This window comes from Convolutriloba macropyga, chromosome 7 (genome assembly GCF_964194025.1).
Source record: "Convolutriloba macropyga chromosome 7, txConMacr16.3, whole genome shotgun sequence".
Lineage (NCBI taxonomy): Eukaryota > Metazoa > Xenacoelomorpha > Acoela > Convolutidae > Convolutriloba > Convolutriloba macropyga.
Window position 1 is genome coordinate 33,762,685 of NC_134474.1, and position 16,899 is coordinate 33,779,583.

At 34.4% G+C, this 16,899-nt stretch overlaps 1 protein-coding gene across 3 annotated transcripts in view; it reads right to left on the reverse strand.

Moving 5' to 3' along the window:
• The window catches only part of LOC142342798 (dynein axonemal heavy chain 3-like), a 160,143-nt gene extending 145,179 nt beyond the window's left edge, over positions 1 to 14,964 (reverse strand). For 2 of the 3 annotated variants that reach the window (XM_075394375.1, XM_075394374.1), the window contains exons 1-3: positions 14,626 to 14,964; positions 2,582 to 2,813; positions 1,986 to 2,164 (exon numbers count right to left, since the gene is read on the reverse strand). In XM_075394375.1, the coding sequence (XP_075250490.1) occupies positions 1,986 to 2,164; positions 2,582 to 2,813; positions 14,626 to 14,751 (537 nt within the window). In that variant the 5' untranslated portion in view covers positions 14,752 to 14,964. Of the gene's footprint in view, positions 1 to 1,985; positions 2,165 to 2,581; positions 2,814 to 3,159; positions 3,292 to 14,625 lie in introns of those variants that run through there. The other variant, XM_075394376.1, reaches the window with a different exon arrangement.
• Between the last annotated feature and the right edge of the window lie 1,935 nt (positions 14,965 to 16,899).

The following is a 16,899-nucleotide window of genomic DNA, read 5'->3' on the forward strand; positions in this document are numbered from 1 at the left end:
CATTGCCTGTAATTGTGTTTCTTTCCATTTTCGTACGGCATATTGCTGTCGATCAAAAGCCCTATTTGCTTCTATAGATGTTTAAATCAATCTATTTACTGTTTCGGATTAGAGTTAAAAGTTTGAATGAGGTTCAATTTTTTTAGAACATAACTTTAAACCTCGTAACTTCTGCATATTTAATGTATTTGGGGTAGTAATTTGTTCTCTTTTCAACTTATCAAAATAAAAATAGTTCCAACTGGTAATGAAGGAATGCGCAAAAAAACTTGTTTGAAAATTTCAATGAAAAGCCTAATGTTTTAACGACTGCGCATCCGTGCTCTCCTAAAACTTATTAGGATTTTTTTTGCCTCCAAATTTCGTTCTTTTTCGTTCGCCATATTTATGACAATCCAAGCCCTTGATTGCTTTCACGATTGTTTGACTGAATCTTTCCTAATTTCAGTTTATAGCTAACGGTATCAAAGGCTTCCAATTAATTTTTTTTAAAAAAAACATTTTTGTTTTTCACATTTTCTCTTTTTCGTCACTGCGTAACTAAGTCTTATTATTTACAGAGCTCATCAATTTTGTAGAGCTCCAAACAATACCTCTGCTGTTGGTTATATTTTGAACGACATCTATAGAGCTTTTTCTTGTGGTCTTTTCCACACAGACTCCTGACGTAGAAGATCTAGTTAAAATCAAAAAATGACCAAAACAAATCATTTAATCACTTTCGGCAGCTGACAAATTTCGATGGATTTTATTATATTATATTTATAATGGCTTCAGCAATATGGCTAAAATAAATTATTTGTGAAAATTGGAGTTCTGTCCGTATTCGCTGTTCTTTGTCATCCTATGATTAACTCAATAAAACAAGTACAACTGGATTCTTTAGCAGTTGCAAATTGATCTGTTTTTGTTTTAAGTTGAAACCTTATGGTTTGTTTGAACTTTGAAAAAATTTTGTTAAAAAAAATTATAGGATTTTTGAACTTTGTCACTTTTACATTATTTCTTTCAATTTCGTAGCATGGTCTCTGTAACGACAGGTCGTATCCTCGTTCCAGTAACGCAAGATCCAATCTTTATAAAAGTTTATTTTAAACTAATGGTTTCCTGGCTTTGGTACTACGCAATTTCATGAGAAAGTGTGATTTTTGGATATCTGCTCATTCTTAGTTTTTTCCTTTCTACATTTTCACACTAATGGGGTGGCCCAATCGGCGTTGAAAGAGTGCAAAACTAACGGTGTTTAATATTCTCCATGAAAAGCCTGTGGTTTCAACAGTTGCTGCACCGTCCTCTTGATAAATTCAATCGTTTTTTGTTTCGTTTTTGAAGTTACTTTTGCAGTCACCCGACATATTCCTGATAAATAGTCCCAATTGCTTCCTATGAGGTAAAACAGCCTTCCAAATGAGCCAAGTAGATGTGAAGTGGTTTCAATCAATTTGAAATTGGTTGTTTTCAAAAAGAAAATTGTATTTGTTTATTTCTGTCCTTTTTGCTCTTCTTTGTCGGCCTGTCAGCGAGTCGCATTATCGAGAGGTCTCATATCTCATCCAATGAACATCTAATGAAGTACAGGTTCATTTGTTTAGATCGGGTTTTATCTGATTTATTTGTCATTTTGTTATTTTCTGTTTTTTAAACAAAGTCATTGACTTTTGGTCGTAATTATTGTTTGTTATTATTTGTTTTTGTGTCTCTTGTCCAGTACTAGTACTCTCTTTGATGGCAAATCTCATCGGCTCTAATCCCGCATTATTTTTTCACCTAATTGTTTGTTGAAAATATGTGAGTTTTTGAGACTCATTTGGTAGACTATTAAATCAAAACGTGGATGGGTGGGATCGGAACATCATGTGCGAACGCACATTAACAAGCCTCCTTTTCGAAAATAGGCTAAAAGTACATAATTGTCTGCTCGCTTAATTTCGCACGATTTCGAATTCTTGTGCTACAAATATGGTTCACTGAAAATAGGATCTTACAACTGGAGCAGTTTCTCTTGGTGATGGAGTCTTTCTCTGAACAGGGGGAAGTTGTGTCCCTCCCTTGATGCCACTTGGGGGCTTGGGGGCGCCAGTGAGAGATGGCAGGTTGGGATCCTGCCGGGGTCGCTTGGCCAATTTTGCACTCTTGCTCATCCTCTTAAGCTGGAAATCGGAGGCTAAAACATCAAGTGACCAATTAAATCGAACGCTCAAGTCGAAGAAAAGGCGTCTCCAAATACCATTTTCTGAGTTTAAAAACCGGATGCACGCGTCAATGTTATCGTTTATGGTTTGAAACGTTTCACAATGAAGATCGTATATAGCAAGATTTTTCTATAATTACTAATTTATTTAGTGCGAGCACCATTGGATTTTTCATGCTTGAAAAATCGTGGCATGAAAAGACCTTTAAATTTAGGCAGGTCTCTTTGAGTGTTTTCGATGAGCACCATCACTGAAGGCGTTCGATTTCCGTAAATTAAAATATTTTCATATTTTAAAAATATATCCTTTTTTTCTGGTGAATATCAGGATGATAATATCGTTTGATTTCTTCTCCAGTCTGCATTTATTACATTAATTCGTTCACCTACCTTGAGGAGTGAAGTTATTGGCAATAGCATTGCTCGGACCTCTATGCTTGTCAATTTCCTTATAAGGAGAGGCCAGAGTCCACGACGTGAAGTCCATGAGTGGTGGATGCTCGGCATATTTGAGAACTGCCTCGTACAACTCACTCGGCTGTCGGCTTTCATCTGGTGGGAGTGGGGGTAGCCCTGGCAGCCCCTTAGGTCGGCTGGTTTGGGTAAATGGGGATTGGTTGAACTATAACGGAACACCAAACTATATTATGCATGAAAATAGTTCACTGCATATGTTCTACAGCAGTTTTCTGGTGTCTTCCAGGAATGCGCTGTTGCCCAACTTATTAGCCTATCATGTCGGGGTATTTAAATGACGACATCTCTGATTAGCCTAAGTAAACTTAGTCGACTAAGTTTTGTCTGCTGAATAACTGGATCCATTGAAAATTGACAGCATGAAATATTTTTATTGATACTTGAAATTCGTTCTAATACAGTTAACCTTCACTTTCAACATTTAAGAGACACCAGTTTTTGAATACAAAAGCTCCGTATTACAGTACAAAAAAGATAAAGCTATAATCAACCTTTCGGCTAGCAGTTATATTACTGGTGAGAGGTCGCTTCAACACACGTTTTGGCGTCCACATTATAATGCGCAGAAACGAATGTTAACAATTTTAACTTTTAGAAGTTTCGCGCCGAAATACAATTTGAGCTCAAAGCGGCAAAGTCATATCGTAAAAATTGACTGATTTCACCAAAAATAAGCATAATGTAATTGTAGTTTTATAAATAACTGACAGCCTGGAAAACGATCAAACGTAGTGAAAAGAAAGAAGCGAACAGATGAATGATTCAGATAGCTAATGCGGCGTTTATGATATCAAATATCGTATTATGTGATATATAATTGATTATTGACCAAAAGGCTGTTCCAAAAACACTCTTCCTTCTCAAGAACAGCCAAACTGTTCAGTTATATATTATCTGCGCTGAAAACAAGAAGTGGCTTCAGAATTTACCAACAGCAAAACATGAACAAAATGCTGTTCAAGTAGCAGAATGCATAATTTAACATCAGTAAAGAGATTTATCCGTCACAGAAAACAAGCCTAACAAAACGTTACAAAAACAAAGACGATTTCCTGGTGAACGAAGCCAAATCTAGTTGATCCACCGAATCTTGAACCCAAACATTGCTCTAGTATTGACAATACCGAGAATAACGACAAATATCAGAGAAATCATTGCGTTGTAAAAATTTCGATAAATCATTGCTAACAAAAAATTGTCTGAAAAGCTAGACAACGCTCTTGCAACTTGTCTAGACCTAGATGAAAATCTATTGTTACGCAGTTTTTATTTGTTTATTTTTTAATAAGAAAGCACCTATAATATTTGGAATTTCGGCGGTTAGGCATACCAGTAAAAACGTTGAATAAATGTATGGTTGGTTAATTTTTATACCTTTCAGTGCTGGTAATACTTCATAACTAAATGTATCAACAGAGCAGACAAATATACATGTTTACAAATGATAAGGAATTCTATTCAATTATAAGAACAAAAGCGGCTAGATGTTTTCTTCAAAGGCAAAATGTATGAATAAATCAGAATATTTGAACACTGATCAGAAAACAATTGAACTGTCCCGACTGAAAACTCGAAACCTGAAAACTGATTTGGTTTGAAAACCATGATAGCACTGAACTTTACTGAACCGATCAGAATGGTTAACCTGAGAACAAAAAACTACCGTGATCGGGTGGCCGCAAATAATCGAAAAAGAGATTAGAAAAAGATACGATAACCCGTCCCAAATAGCAATCTGAAAAAGCTAGTGCTCAACTTTCATTTTGTTCACGGTAATGTCAGCCATTGATAGTAAGCAAAACATAGAAGGCAAGAATTACGAAAAGAAAAGGAAAACTGTTTGGATATTACGAAGCACTTTCAAAGTGACTGAAATCTTCAAGGGTTGTTTTTTGAGTGAAGTTAGGCACAAAAACAAAATTCAAAAGGCCAGAAAACACCAAAAAATGAAGGCAAGTTTCAAAAAAATGTAACTCTAAAACTTTCGCAGAAAACTAAACCAAAAACAGAGTGCGACTTGATTTCACTAAAAAAGCATTTGGAAGCGCTCTTTAGTGGAACAAACGTACAATTCAAAATCATTAAATGACAAAATTGAGGCAAAATTCAAAAACAATAGACATTTTTGAACACATACAATTTTAATATAAGAAACATTTTTTGCACCTCAAACAATCATTTACGGTTTCATAGAAAGCCAGATAGTCTTGTCTTTAACGAGACAAATAAAATTTCACTAAAAGAACAAGAAAACTAGAGACACGCGAAAACCAACATATATGTTGTACTCCTAGTATATGCTATCTTTCTAAGCCTGATAAGTCTCATAAAAGTATCTAATGATCTAAATAAGAAAATTTGGCTACATAATGTAGTTCAACAATTTATATAAGATTTACAAAAACTAATATAATCGACAATTAATATGTTTTTAATTATTTGGAAATTGCTAACTTAATGTTAGATTTTTAGTCAGTTTGACTCGGGTCGAGAAATCAACGGAAGTGTTAAGATCAACTTATTATTAAGTTGAAGGTTGTTGAAATTGAGCAGTGTTATAATGATTGATTTTAGAATTATATCTAAAAATTTGCAAGTTAGTTAATAACTTGAACTCTTACTTCTCAATTTCCATTTTTTTATTTTCTCAATTGTTGTCCATATTTAAATATAAGAACTAACTTGTACTTCAGTACAATATATATATAAATATATATATATATATATATATATATATATATATAAACATATATATATATATATATATATATATATATATATATATATATTATACTAGAGAGTAGGGTTGTGCGAAGGGTAAACTTCTGACTCGATGGTCGTACTCCTAGTATATATATATATATATATATATATATATATATATATACATACATACATATATATATATATATATATATATATATATATATATATATGTTGTTATAAAGACTAATATTACTTCTCATTAATGAGATTCAATGACAAGAAAATAAAAACTGCAAAATATTGACAGAGATAATACATAGTGCGAAAGGCATACAAACAGTCAGAAAACTATTGACTAACAAAAAATTTGAAAACTCGTTTTTTAAACTTAGAGATCTGAATTGTTTTTTTATTGTCTAACTCTAATAATCAAAACACGGAAAAAAAATTTGCAGGCCGAATTTGTAACACAAATAATTTACGGACTCAAAGGTCAAAATAAAAATAAAAACAGTTAAGCTGCTTAACAAAAAAATATATTAGTTTGTTTTGTTTAGTTTTAGTCTGTCATTCTGAAATTTCATTAAAGAAATCAAATTAACCAAAACAACCAAAGTTAAAACGAATGCAGCAGAAACAGAATAAAAAAAACGAAAATTTTTTTAAACAATATAGTCACAACAGTAAAAAAAAAAGTTCTCAAGCTGCAATGAAATCGATTCAAACAAGAGTAACTCCGGAATATTCGAACTAATGTATCTAATATTAAAATATTTACCGTTTACTGTAATCAACGAAATAAAAGCAAAACAGCGGTAAAATTTCTGCAAAAAAAGAATGTCAATCTCAAATCCAAAAATCTCTTTAAAAAGTTTTTGCTTCACTTTAAAAGCATTTAAAAGCTTCACTAAAATTTACAAAGTTTCCATTATTCTAGCATTAGCAAAATCACTGCTTGAGTTTAACTTCCAACTGACTACTGATCTGCAAAAAGTACAGGTATCTTAAAAACGTCGACTCCCCAATGTAATCCAAACCTCTTCGACAATGGGACAAACACTAGACCCACAACCAGGTGGTACGGTAAAAAAAAACACAAAAGTCTGCATTAGTGATCATAATTGGGCTAAATATCTAAAATAAACTAAATTGAACAATTGAGAAAATTGAACAAATGAACTCTGAACTACTGATAATATGCCATTAAAACTTTTATTAAAAAATTTGTTAACTTTTCAATTCCGGATGAAATTGCTAGATAATCGAAGCTTCGAAGCTGTTCTCATCAGTTTAAAAGAAATATGTCAGCAATGGTTTTGACAGAGCTAAGAAGCTGAAAACTGCTGAAAAAAAGCTTTTTTAACTGCAGAGTACCAAAGCCGAGGAATCATATTTTTATTTTCAAATCAATATAGAAACTAGTTTCCAGCTGATATGGAAGAAAAGATAGACTTGTATTTATTGAGACTGAGCTACTGGTTGACCGAAATGTGATAGAAAAGATCCATTCTTCAGAATTTCACTCAACTTTTTTTAAAAACAAGCATATAAAACTCATCAGAGCCATTGGATATCAAAAAGAAACACGGTATAGCTTCTCCGTTTGAAATAAAGAAGCCAATTGGATTTTATGATTAGTGAGACAAATCGAAGAGACTGTAAAAAGAGCAATATGTGAAGGCAAATCAAGGAACACAGTTTATGCTTGCTTGAAACGCTTTGTCAAAGCTTTAAAATCAAATATCTTAAACTCAAAAGCTGATATGTTCAATGGCGTTCAATTTCAGGCAAATGAATTTTTCTAATTTGAACCTTAACGTGAAATCGATCTTGTCTGTTATTAATACAAAACAAACAAAATTGCGAAATATATTTTTAGAAAGATCACACCCCAATATACTCCGAACAACGTTTGATTATAATAGATCAGCAAGGGAACAAAAACTAGTTTTGTTACACCTGGACATCCCACTAAACACCTAAGGATTCTAATTTTTTTTGAAATAGAGTATTGAAATGAAATGTTTCAACTTGTCAAAAATTGAAATTTTCGATATATATCGATTTTAATTATCGAAAAACGGGCAGTATGTTCAGTCAAGAACACACTTATAGGAAGCAGAAACAACATTAAACCTTTTTTTGGAGATCTTGGAAAACATTAACATCAACATTGGCTAGAAACAATATGTCGCGACATTCTTGATGAGAGGGTCTGTAGTTTGAGATATTTAGCAAAATTTTTAGCAAATAAGGTCTCACTCCTTTTTATATGAATTTCGCAAGGTAAGAACTTTAATTCAGTTACTCCACGGCAAGATCTATCGCTTGCAACAACCATATACTTCTATTATTTATTGATTGGAGAAATCCTCGAGACCAAAACTGAAACTAGTTGTTGTTGATCAATGAAGGTCAAGCAAAACATCTGGTTCTTTCCCAATTATAGCCACCATGAAGTTATAGCCCCCTTAAAGGTATAATTACTATGATGAGGGCTATAGGTTATCTGAACACTAAGCTCGGGTTGAGCTATAATGAGAAAGATCCAAAAATTTAAGAAAAAAATTTAAATCTATTCTGATTCTTCAATTCCTGCTCCCATTGATTTTACGTTCCCCCCCTCCCCCCATTACCAAATACATAGCGCGTGCGCCGGGGGAGGGGAGGGTTGGGAGCGAAACACGTGAGATCAAATTTTTATTGACCGCAGCAATCTAGAGCCTGATCTTAATTTGTGTCAGTTCCACAAATTTAGACTGCAACCAAAGTTTAGGTAATTTTAGAAATTAGACGTCTGGGGCAGATGTCTGACTTTGTGTCTTTTAAAGCAATGATATGCTTTTACATATTAGCTTGATAAGTTAGTTTGCGATTTCGATTGAAAAAATACTTTGAATCTGTATGTAGGAAAATGATTTCAGAAGGCTGTGTTTTTGCCTACCTATCCACCATATTTTTATGAAAACAACTGGTGTGAAACATAGTACTTACAAAATCAAAATATTGCTCACATCATATACTCTTCTGCCCTACTGGATCTTCCAGGATTAACAATATTTTTAAAATCCTTGTTCATCAATATTCTCCTGCAAGATCGTGCAAGGTTAGCAACAACACAGACGATATTTTTGCTCCTTAACCTGCCTTAAGCAACAAAACGCCGAGAAAACCGCGGAAGTAATTTCCTATCCTAGTTGCGTAACGAAAAAAACCGCTCCCATCTTTGTTTCATGGGGAAAACATTGCATAAACCATAATAAACACCAAGCTTGAAGTCTCTGGGGGCCTTACAATTGCGTTTTTTGGTGTCAAATAAACCAGTCACACTTGATGCATACTCTGTAAACTTTACGAAGTAAAATTATTGATTCAATCTTTACGATACCAGAGATTTAAACAAGTTATCACAGGTAAAGTACATATGAAACTACTACTTATACTACCACCAGTACTACTATTGCTTATCTCCTGAATTGCCGATAAGATATAGTGTATGAAAGAATTGAGAGGCTGTTTTAAGGCGTCTTTCTGGAAGGTCCAAGTATTAATTCCATAAATCAGGTTCCTCGATGTTAATCTCGGACAATCTTTCAAGAGGATGTTAATCTTGAAAAAATTGTGCCATAATTTTACTATATGACTTACATTGTAATGACACGTGTTCTGCAAGAGGGGCTCATAGCGTACAGGGTGGGGATGGGTGGAAACGGAAAAGATCCAGGGAGCTGAATCCCGGAAAAGATCCCGGGATCCCATTGTTACCTAAAACCAGTAAGAGCTACTTTTTTGAGAATGTATTTATTGTGAAAGATGCATTTCTATCGGGCACACCAAAGCATCACCGCTTCTATAATTCAAGTACATATTTGTTCAATAACATCTTTACGACTTTTCATGACTTTCAATGATGCCTGGTTATTAGATTCATCATTCAGAGTCTAAAAGATTTGTCTCAAGTACCGTAAAAAATGCTTGAGCTTTTTTTTTAAAAATTCACAGGAAAAATGTCCTTGAAAGTTAAATGAAAGTTTTTTATGAAGAGCAAATAAAAACTGAGAAGTTTTCTTCTGATTTTTAAACTGCTGCTGTTGTTGTGCATTAGGGCCAGAAGATGCCATTTCTCACAGCAGTAGAATTTACACAATTAATAAAAACAGCCAAAGAACTGTTAGTGTTCCTTTCTAATCTTCTAAATGCCAAAGATTTAAAATTCAATGTAAGAATTAATATTTGCAAGCAAGAAAAAATTCACGTTAGAAAATTTATTCTTTAACTTGTAATGTCTCACTCTGAGACTTAAAAGCAAGTTTTCAAACCTGTGCGAGTTTTTTTTGCAGAATCAATTGGGTTAACAGTGCTTTAGCCTACATCCCTATTATAGTACACGATTAAAGCCATCTTTTTTCAGCAAAATGACGTCAAACAATACCAGTGTTTCTAAAACTGTTTAGAAACATCCAGAAATCATATTTTGTTTACCATGATTGAGGGGGGCTATAGGGCACCTGACTACTAAGGTGCGGGCTATAATGGGAAAAATTGATAACACTGTGCTACAGAAATATGAAAGGTCGACCGAGCTTTTACTATATTTGTTTGAATATTAAGACTCCACTTCAATGTTTTGGAGACTTTAATTCTCAGATCCGTAAAAATATTAAGCGAAGGAATCTCGACATCACTGAGAAGTATATTATCCATTGACCTTCTATTAATATGTAAATAGCCGCTTTAAGTTGAATTAAAAGACAATTAATTACAATAAAACCATAAAATAACGAGTAAAGATCATTTTGAGAACTATTCAAGCAGAGGTCGTTTCGTAGGAAAAAATATTCGTGTCGTCTTGACACATACTTCTGACACTTCGTTTAAGTCGATCATAGAATCAAGGAAAATCAAAAAGAAATAGAGTATTGAAACATAGTATTCAAATTAAACATTTCAATATGTCAAAAAAAATTATATTTTGATTAAATATCGATTTAAATTAGCAAAAAACGGTCAACATTTAAAATCAAAAACACATTTATAGGAAGCAAAAACAACATTAGACTTCTTTTGGGAAGATGAAAAAGATTGGCAACAAAGTTGGCTAAAAAGTATATTTGGTGACATTTTTGATGAGAAGGTGTGAAGTTCGAGAAATTTATCAAACTATTTCGCAAAAAAACTCGGATCAAACAATTCATCAACCTTCCTCTATTTTAGACGTTACACAAACAACACTAGGTGTGAGAATTTTAACAAGTTTTTAACAAAATTTAATCAAAAATTATGGAAAATGTGAACAAAAACAACGCAAACCGGTCACAAAATCGTGGACAAAACAACGAAAAACTTCGGATTAACGTACTGTTCACAAAGTTTTCTCGGCTAATAACGGGAAAGACATGAAATTCAAAAATATTTTTAACTCTATATTCCACGTCAGCTGGATGGGCTTTTTAAAGATAATTCTCACAGGCTGAGGTTTTGATAAGGGATAGTGTAAGAATGGTTTGAGGGTGGCTGTTTTAAGGCGTGTTTCTGGAAGGACCATGTGATAATTTCATAGGTCAGGTTCCTCAATTTTAGTCTTGGAAAATCTTTCAAGAGGGTGTTAATCTTGAATAAGTTGTGCCATAATTTAAAAATATGATTTGCATTGTAATGACACGTGTTCTGCAAGAGGGGCTCATAGCGTACGGGTTGGGGGTGGGTGGAAACGGAAAAGATCCAGAGAAATTAATCCCAGAAAAGATTCCGAGAACCCGTTGTCACATCAAGCCAGTAAGGTCTCGTTTTTTGAGGATGTATATATTGTGAAAAATTCATTTCTACCCGATACACCATATCATCACCGTTTCCATAATTTATATAGATATTTGTTCTTTAACATTTTTACACAGTAAGTTTAATTAAAATTGTTCATGATGAGCTAATAAAAACTGATCACTGTATTTCTCTGAAGAATTGGATTCCTCATTTTCCTCTCCTCATCCAAACTGAGTTAAATAGAAGAAATTTTCCTCTGATTTTGAAACTGCTGCTGTTGTTGTGCATTATGGCCAGAGAATGCCATAGTTCACAGCAGTAGAATTTGTACGAATAATAAAAACAGCCAATGAACAGTTACTGTTTTTTCCTAATCTCTTTTGTTTTGTTGGTTTTGTAGGAAACTCCAGAAAGTCAGAAAAAGTATGATCCCCGAGGTTTAAAGTTCAATGAAAGAAATAAAATTTTTAAGCAAGAAAAAACGCACGTTACTAATTCATTCTTTAACTTCTAATGTCTCAATCTGATATTTAAAAGCAAGTATTCAGACCTTTGAGAGTTTTTGCTCAAGCAGTTTGTTTAACAGTGCTGCAGCCTACATCTCTTTTATAGCACACGATTAAAGCTATCTTTTTTTCAGCAAAAAGACTTCTATATTCCACGTAGGCTGGATGGGCTTTTGAAAGATATTTCTCTCAGGCTGAGGTTTTGATAAGGGATAGTGTAAGAATGGTTTGAGCGTGGCTGTTTTAGACGTTTTTCTGGCAAGACCAAATAATGATTGCAAAAAAGCAGGTTCTTCGATGTTAATCTCGGAAAATTTCTCAGGAGGATGTTAATCTTGAAGGAGTTGCGCCATGATTTTACAATATGATTTACTTTACATTAACACGTGTTCTCCATCAGGGGTGAATAACGTACAGGGTGGGGGGTTGGGCACAAACAAAAAAGATCCAGGTAGCTGAATCCCAGAAAAGATCTCGGGATCCCGCTGTCACCAGAAGGGGCTTCTTTTTTGAGGATGTATATATTGTGAAGGATGCTTTTCTACCCGACACACCATAGCATCACCGTTTCCATAATATAAATAGATATTTGATCAATAACATCTTTAATTTACATTTTTGTAAAATAACAATGAAAAACATTGGAACACAATACTGTTCACAGAAATGAAATTCAATTTTTTCTTTAATTCTATATTCGACGTTTGCTGAATGGGCTTTTTAAAGATATTTCTCACAACTCTCTACAACGAAAATATCTACTGCCCAAAATTGACTGAAAAAAAACCATTTGTCTATATAGTTCCTCCCTCCCTCTAAAGTGTGGGGTCCAAACAAGTAAATTTGTGTGTAGAAACTTGATCCTGACAATTGTTAATTTGCACTTTTTATTTTACTAAGTGATTTTTTAAAATCAAAACTGGCGAAATGATGTTATAAGTGAGCTCTGATTACCTAGAGCGCAGGATTTCGTTCCGCTTAGTAAACGATATTTCAGCTCTGATTTAAGTCTGAGCAGGCAAAAATATCAAATGAATAATATTGTTTGTTGATTTGGTACAGTTTTATAATTAGATTTACAATTGACCTGTTCTGATTTTTAAACTTTATTCGCTCATTATGAGTGTGGTCCGGATTAGCAGGACTTCAATTAAACTAATTGTTTCTCCAGTTAAACTATTAAAGAACCTGAACTTTAAGTTATTCAGAGATTTGCGCTCAGTAATCTCACTCCTTTTTATATGAACTTCGTAAGGTAGGAATTTCATTTGAGGTGCTCCACGGCAAGATCTAATGCTTTCAACAACCGTAATGTTCTATTATTTTTTGTTTGGAAAAAACGATTGAGACCAATTTTGAACCTAGGTGTTGTTGATCAACGCAGGTCAAGCAAAACATTTTGGGTCTTTCACATTATGGACCTCAAATATAGCCCCCCATTATGGTATAATTAACATGATGGGGGCGCTATAGTTTATCTGACCACTAAGCTGGGGGTTGGCTATAATGTGAAGGACCCAAACCTATTTTTAGATCTATTCTGATTCTGTCACCCCTGCTCCCATCAATTTTACGCCCCCATTAACAATTACAATAGCGCATGCACCGGGGGAGGGGAACGTTAGGCGTGAAACAAATCAGATCAAAATGTTTATTGACAGCAGAAATCTAGAGCTTGATTTTAATTTGTGTCAGTTCCACAACTTTAGACTGCAACCATAATTTGGGTAATTTTAAAATACAGACGTCTGGGGTAGATGTCTGACTTTGTGTCTGTTAAAGCAATGATGTGCCTTGACATATTAGCTTGATAAGTTAGTTTACGATTTCGATTGAAAAAACTAGTCGAAGTTGATTAAAATCAGTTTTTAGGAAAGTGATCTCAGAAGGCTGATATTTCAGCATACATACCCACCATGTTTTTATGAAATTAATCGGTGTGAAAACATAGCAGGTACATAAACGGAATACTGCTGACAGTATACACTCTTTTGCCCTTGCCCATCTTGCAAGAATAACAAAATTTTGTAAGATATCCATGAAAGATTAACATCCTCCAGCAAGGTCTTGCAAGATTAACAACAACACAGACGACATTTTTTGCTTTTTAACCCACACACAAACGTTCCTATCTATATTTCATGAGAGAAAAACAGTATAAACTATATTAAACACCAAGCTGGAAGTCTCTGGAGGCCTTAATATAACGCTTTTTGGTGCCCAACAAACTACTTGATGTAAACAATATAAAATTACAATAACACCAACTTTCACGGGTAAAGTACATATGAAACTTTCTGTCTAACTACTACTAATACTGCCTCTAGTACAACTACTTCTATTCTTCTGAGTTTCTGATAGGCTGATGGAAGACAGAGTAAGGAAGCTTTGAGAGTGGCTGTTTAAAGGCGTCTTCCTGGCAAGATCAAGTAATGATTCAACAAGGTAGGTTCTTGGTTGTTAATTTTGCAAGATCTTGCGAGAGGATGTTAATCTTCAAAAAGACTTTTATCATATTTTTACATTATGATTTACATTGTAATGATACGTGTTCTGTAACGGTGGTGCATAACTTACTGGGGTGGGGGGGGGGGCACAAACGGAAAATATCCAGGGATCCCGCTGTCACCTAAAGCCACTAAGGGCTCCTTCTTTGGGGATGTATATATTGTGAAAGAACCGGATATCTACCAGACACAGCATAGCATGACCACTTCTATAATTTAAATGGGATAATTTGTGCCATGACATTTTTACACAGGAAATGAAACTACTTCCTTCCTTCGACCACAAAACAGTTACTGATCAGCTCCCCATTTCATGACTTTGAATGAGGCTTGGATATTCGGCTCACCATTCAAAGTCTATAGATTTGTCTCAAGTACCGTTAAAAGTGCTTAAAATTTTCCATTAAAAATTCACAGGAGAAACGTCCTTGGAAGTTTAATTAAAGTTTTTTATGAAGAGTAAATAAAAAATGCTTACTGTATTCCTCTGAAGAATTGAATTCCTCATTTTCCTCTCCTCGTCCAAACTGAGTGAAATAGAAGAAGCTTTCTTCTGATTTTGAAACTGCTGCTGCTGTTGTGCATTATGGCCAGAGGATGCCATAGTTCACAGCAGTAGAATTGGCACAATTAATAAAAACAGCCAATGAACTGTTAGTGTTCTTTTCCTAATCTCTTATTGTTTAGCTGGCTTTTTTAACCAACTCCAGAAGGCCAGAAAGAGCATAATCCCAAAGATTTAAAATCCAATGAAAGAATTAATATTTTCAAGCAAGAAAGAACGCACGTTACAAATTCATTCTTTAACTTGTAATGTGCCAAATTGAGATTTAAAAGCAAGTATTCAAATGTTCGTGAGTTTTTCGCTTAAGCAGTTTGGTTAACAGTGCTGCAGCTTAGATCTCATTTAAAGTACACGATTTTAGCTTTCATTTTCTTCAGCAAAAAAGACGTCAAACAATACCAGTATTTTAAAAAGTGTTTAGAAACATCCAGAACATACCACTATTAACATTTAACTAGAACACATTTGTAATTGGGCTTAGAGTGCATATGCAGCATATGCATGGACGAAGATTATGGGAAGCCGTTTCCCGAACTGTTCCCTTCCTCCGTTAGAATAATCGGATCTTTTCCGTTTGTGCCCCCCCAGCTTAGTGGGTGCATATTATTTGCAACCCCCAGACGCACGTGCAATATTTTTACATAATGATTCACTGTGTAATGACACGTGCTCTGTCACTGGGGGGAGCATAACGTACTGGGGGGGCACAAACGGAAAAGATCCGAATAATCATCTGTTATTGATTCAACCCCTTGTGGGGAGAGTAACAATTAAATCAGCTGATGAGTTGTCTTATGAGTTCGGGGGGTTTGAAATTTGCTAAAAGTTTTGCCAATTTTCACTAACTTTAAAGGATTCACAAAACTGAAAAAAAAATGTGCAGAACTGTGCAGAAAATTTTTCTGGGGTCTGTCCCATCATAGCCCCCCCTCCCCCCTCCTCCCTCAGCTTACTGATCATATAACGTCTAACTCCCATTACAATAAATATAGCATGATGGGGGCTGTAAGCTATCATTTTGTGAAATTGGGGGCTATAATGAGAAAAAAACAATTCTTGAAACTTTTTATCACCGATTTGTTGGTATCATTTATAATAACACAGGTATGCCCCACTGTTTTCCTTTTTATTTTTATATCAAGCAATTTAGCCGTTTTATACAAAGAGCTGCCTAGCATACCAATTAAACAATTGGCAAAAATCTAATCATTCAAAAAATTACTTGTCAAAAGCTCCATGATCTCGAACAGGTCCAGCGATACAGCTTGCATGTTTTTTGTTCCAATACATATCAATTTTCCATTATATATTAATTTTGGTAAGCTTTTGTCACTATAATCTCTTCTCTTCCAACTGCTGCTAATGGTAGTGGTCAAGCACGCCAATAGGCAAGCAAACCGAATTTTGAAAATGAGGTTAAATAACCTGAAATTTTTTGTGATACCCGTATGCTAATGGTGGTGGTCAAGCAAGCCAATAGGCAAGCAAACCGAATTTTGAAAATGAGGTTAAATAACCTGAAAATTTTTGCGATACCCATATTTTAAGTGGCCCCTGGCGGGCCAGTGGGCGCGCATCGCGTGCGTCGCGGCTTTGCTGCAATAACGGGCCCGCGGTTTAAAGATTATATCCCACAGCGGTTGAGAGGCTTGGTCATGGACAGCGGTCCGCTAAGGCCCGTAACAACTAGATATCTAAAAATTGACGTATTTTTTGTTTCTTTGTTGCATTGGAACTCCATAAGCATTATAATACCATGCGCATTATAATACCATGCGCAGTGTTGATTGTAACGGTCAAAAAGGTATTATTTCTGACAAATTACATAACTATTACATAATTTTCGGCTTGCTTTTAGGTCTGCTAGCTTTTACTTCGGCTTACTATATGGCCAATAACAGGTTTTCTGCAAACGCTTTTTTCAAAAATTGTTTCTGTTGGTATATTACTTTAGTCCGATTTGTATTAGAGAAGAAACAACTGCCTCAAGACAAAATTGATTTAATCCAGTCCCAATATTTAAATATTTGTCGACACAATTAAGCTTAAATAGGAGATTCAAATTAGTTTGAAAGTGCTTAGCATACAATAATCTCTATAAAGACAAACGCTTAACAATTTTTTGATCTCTAACAAATTTGCGACCTAGCAATCAGTTTTCAGACGGTTTCAAAGCTTCGGATTTCA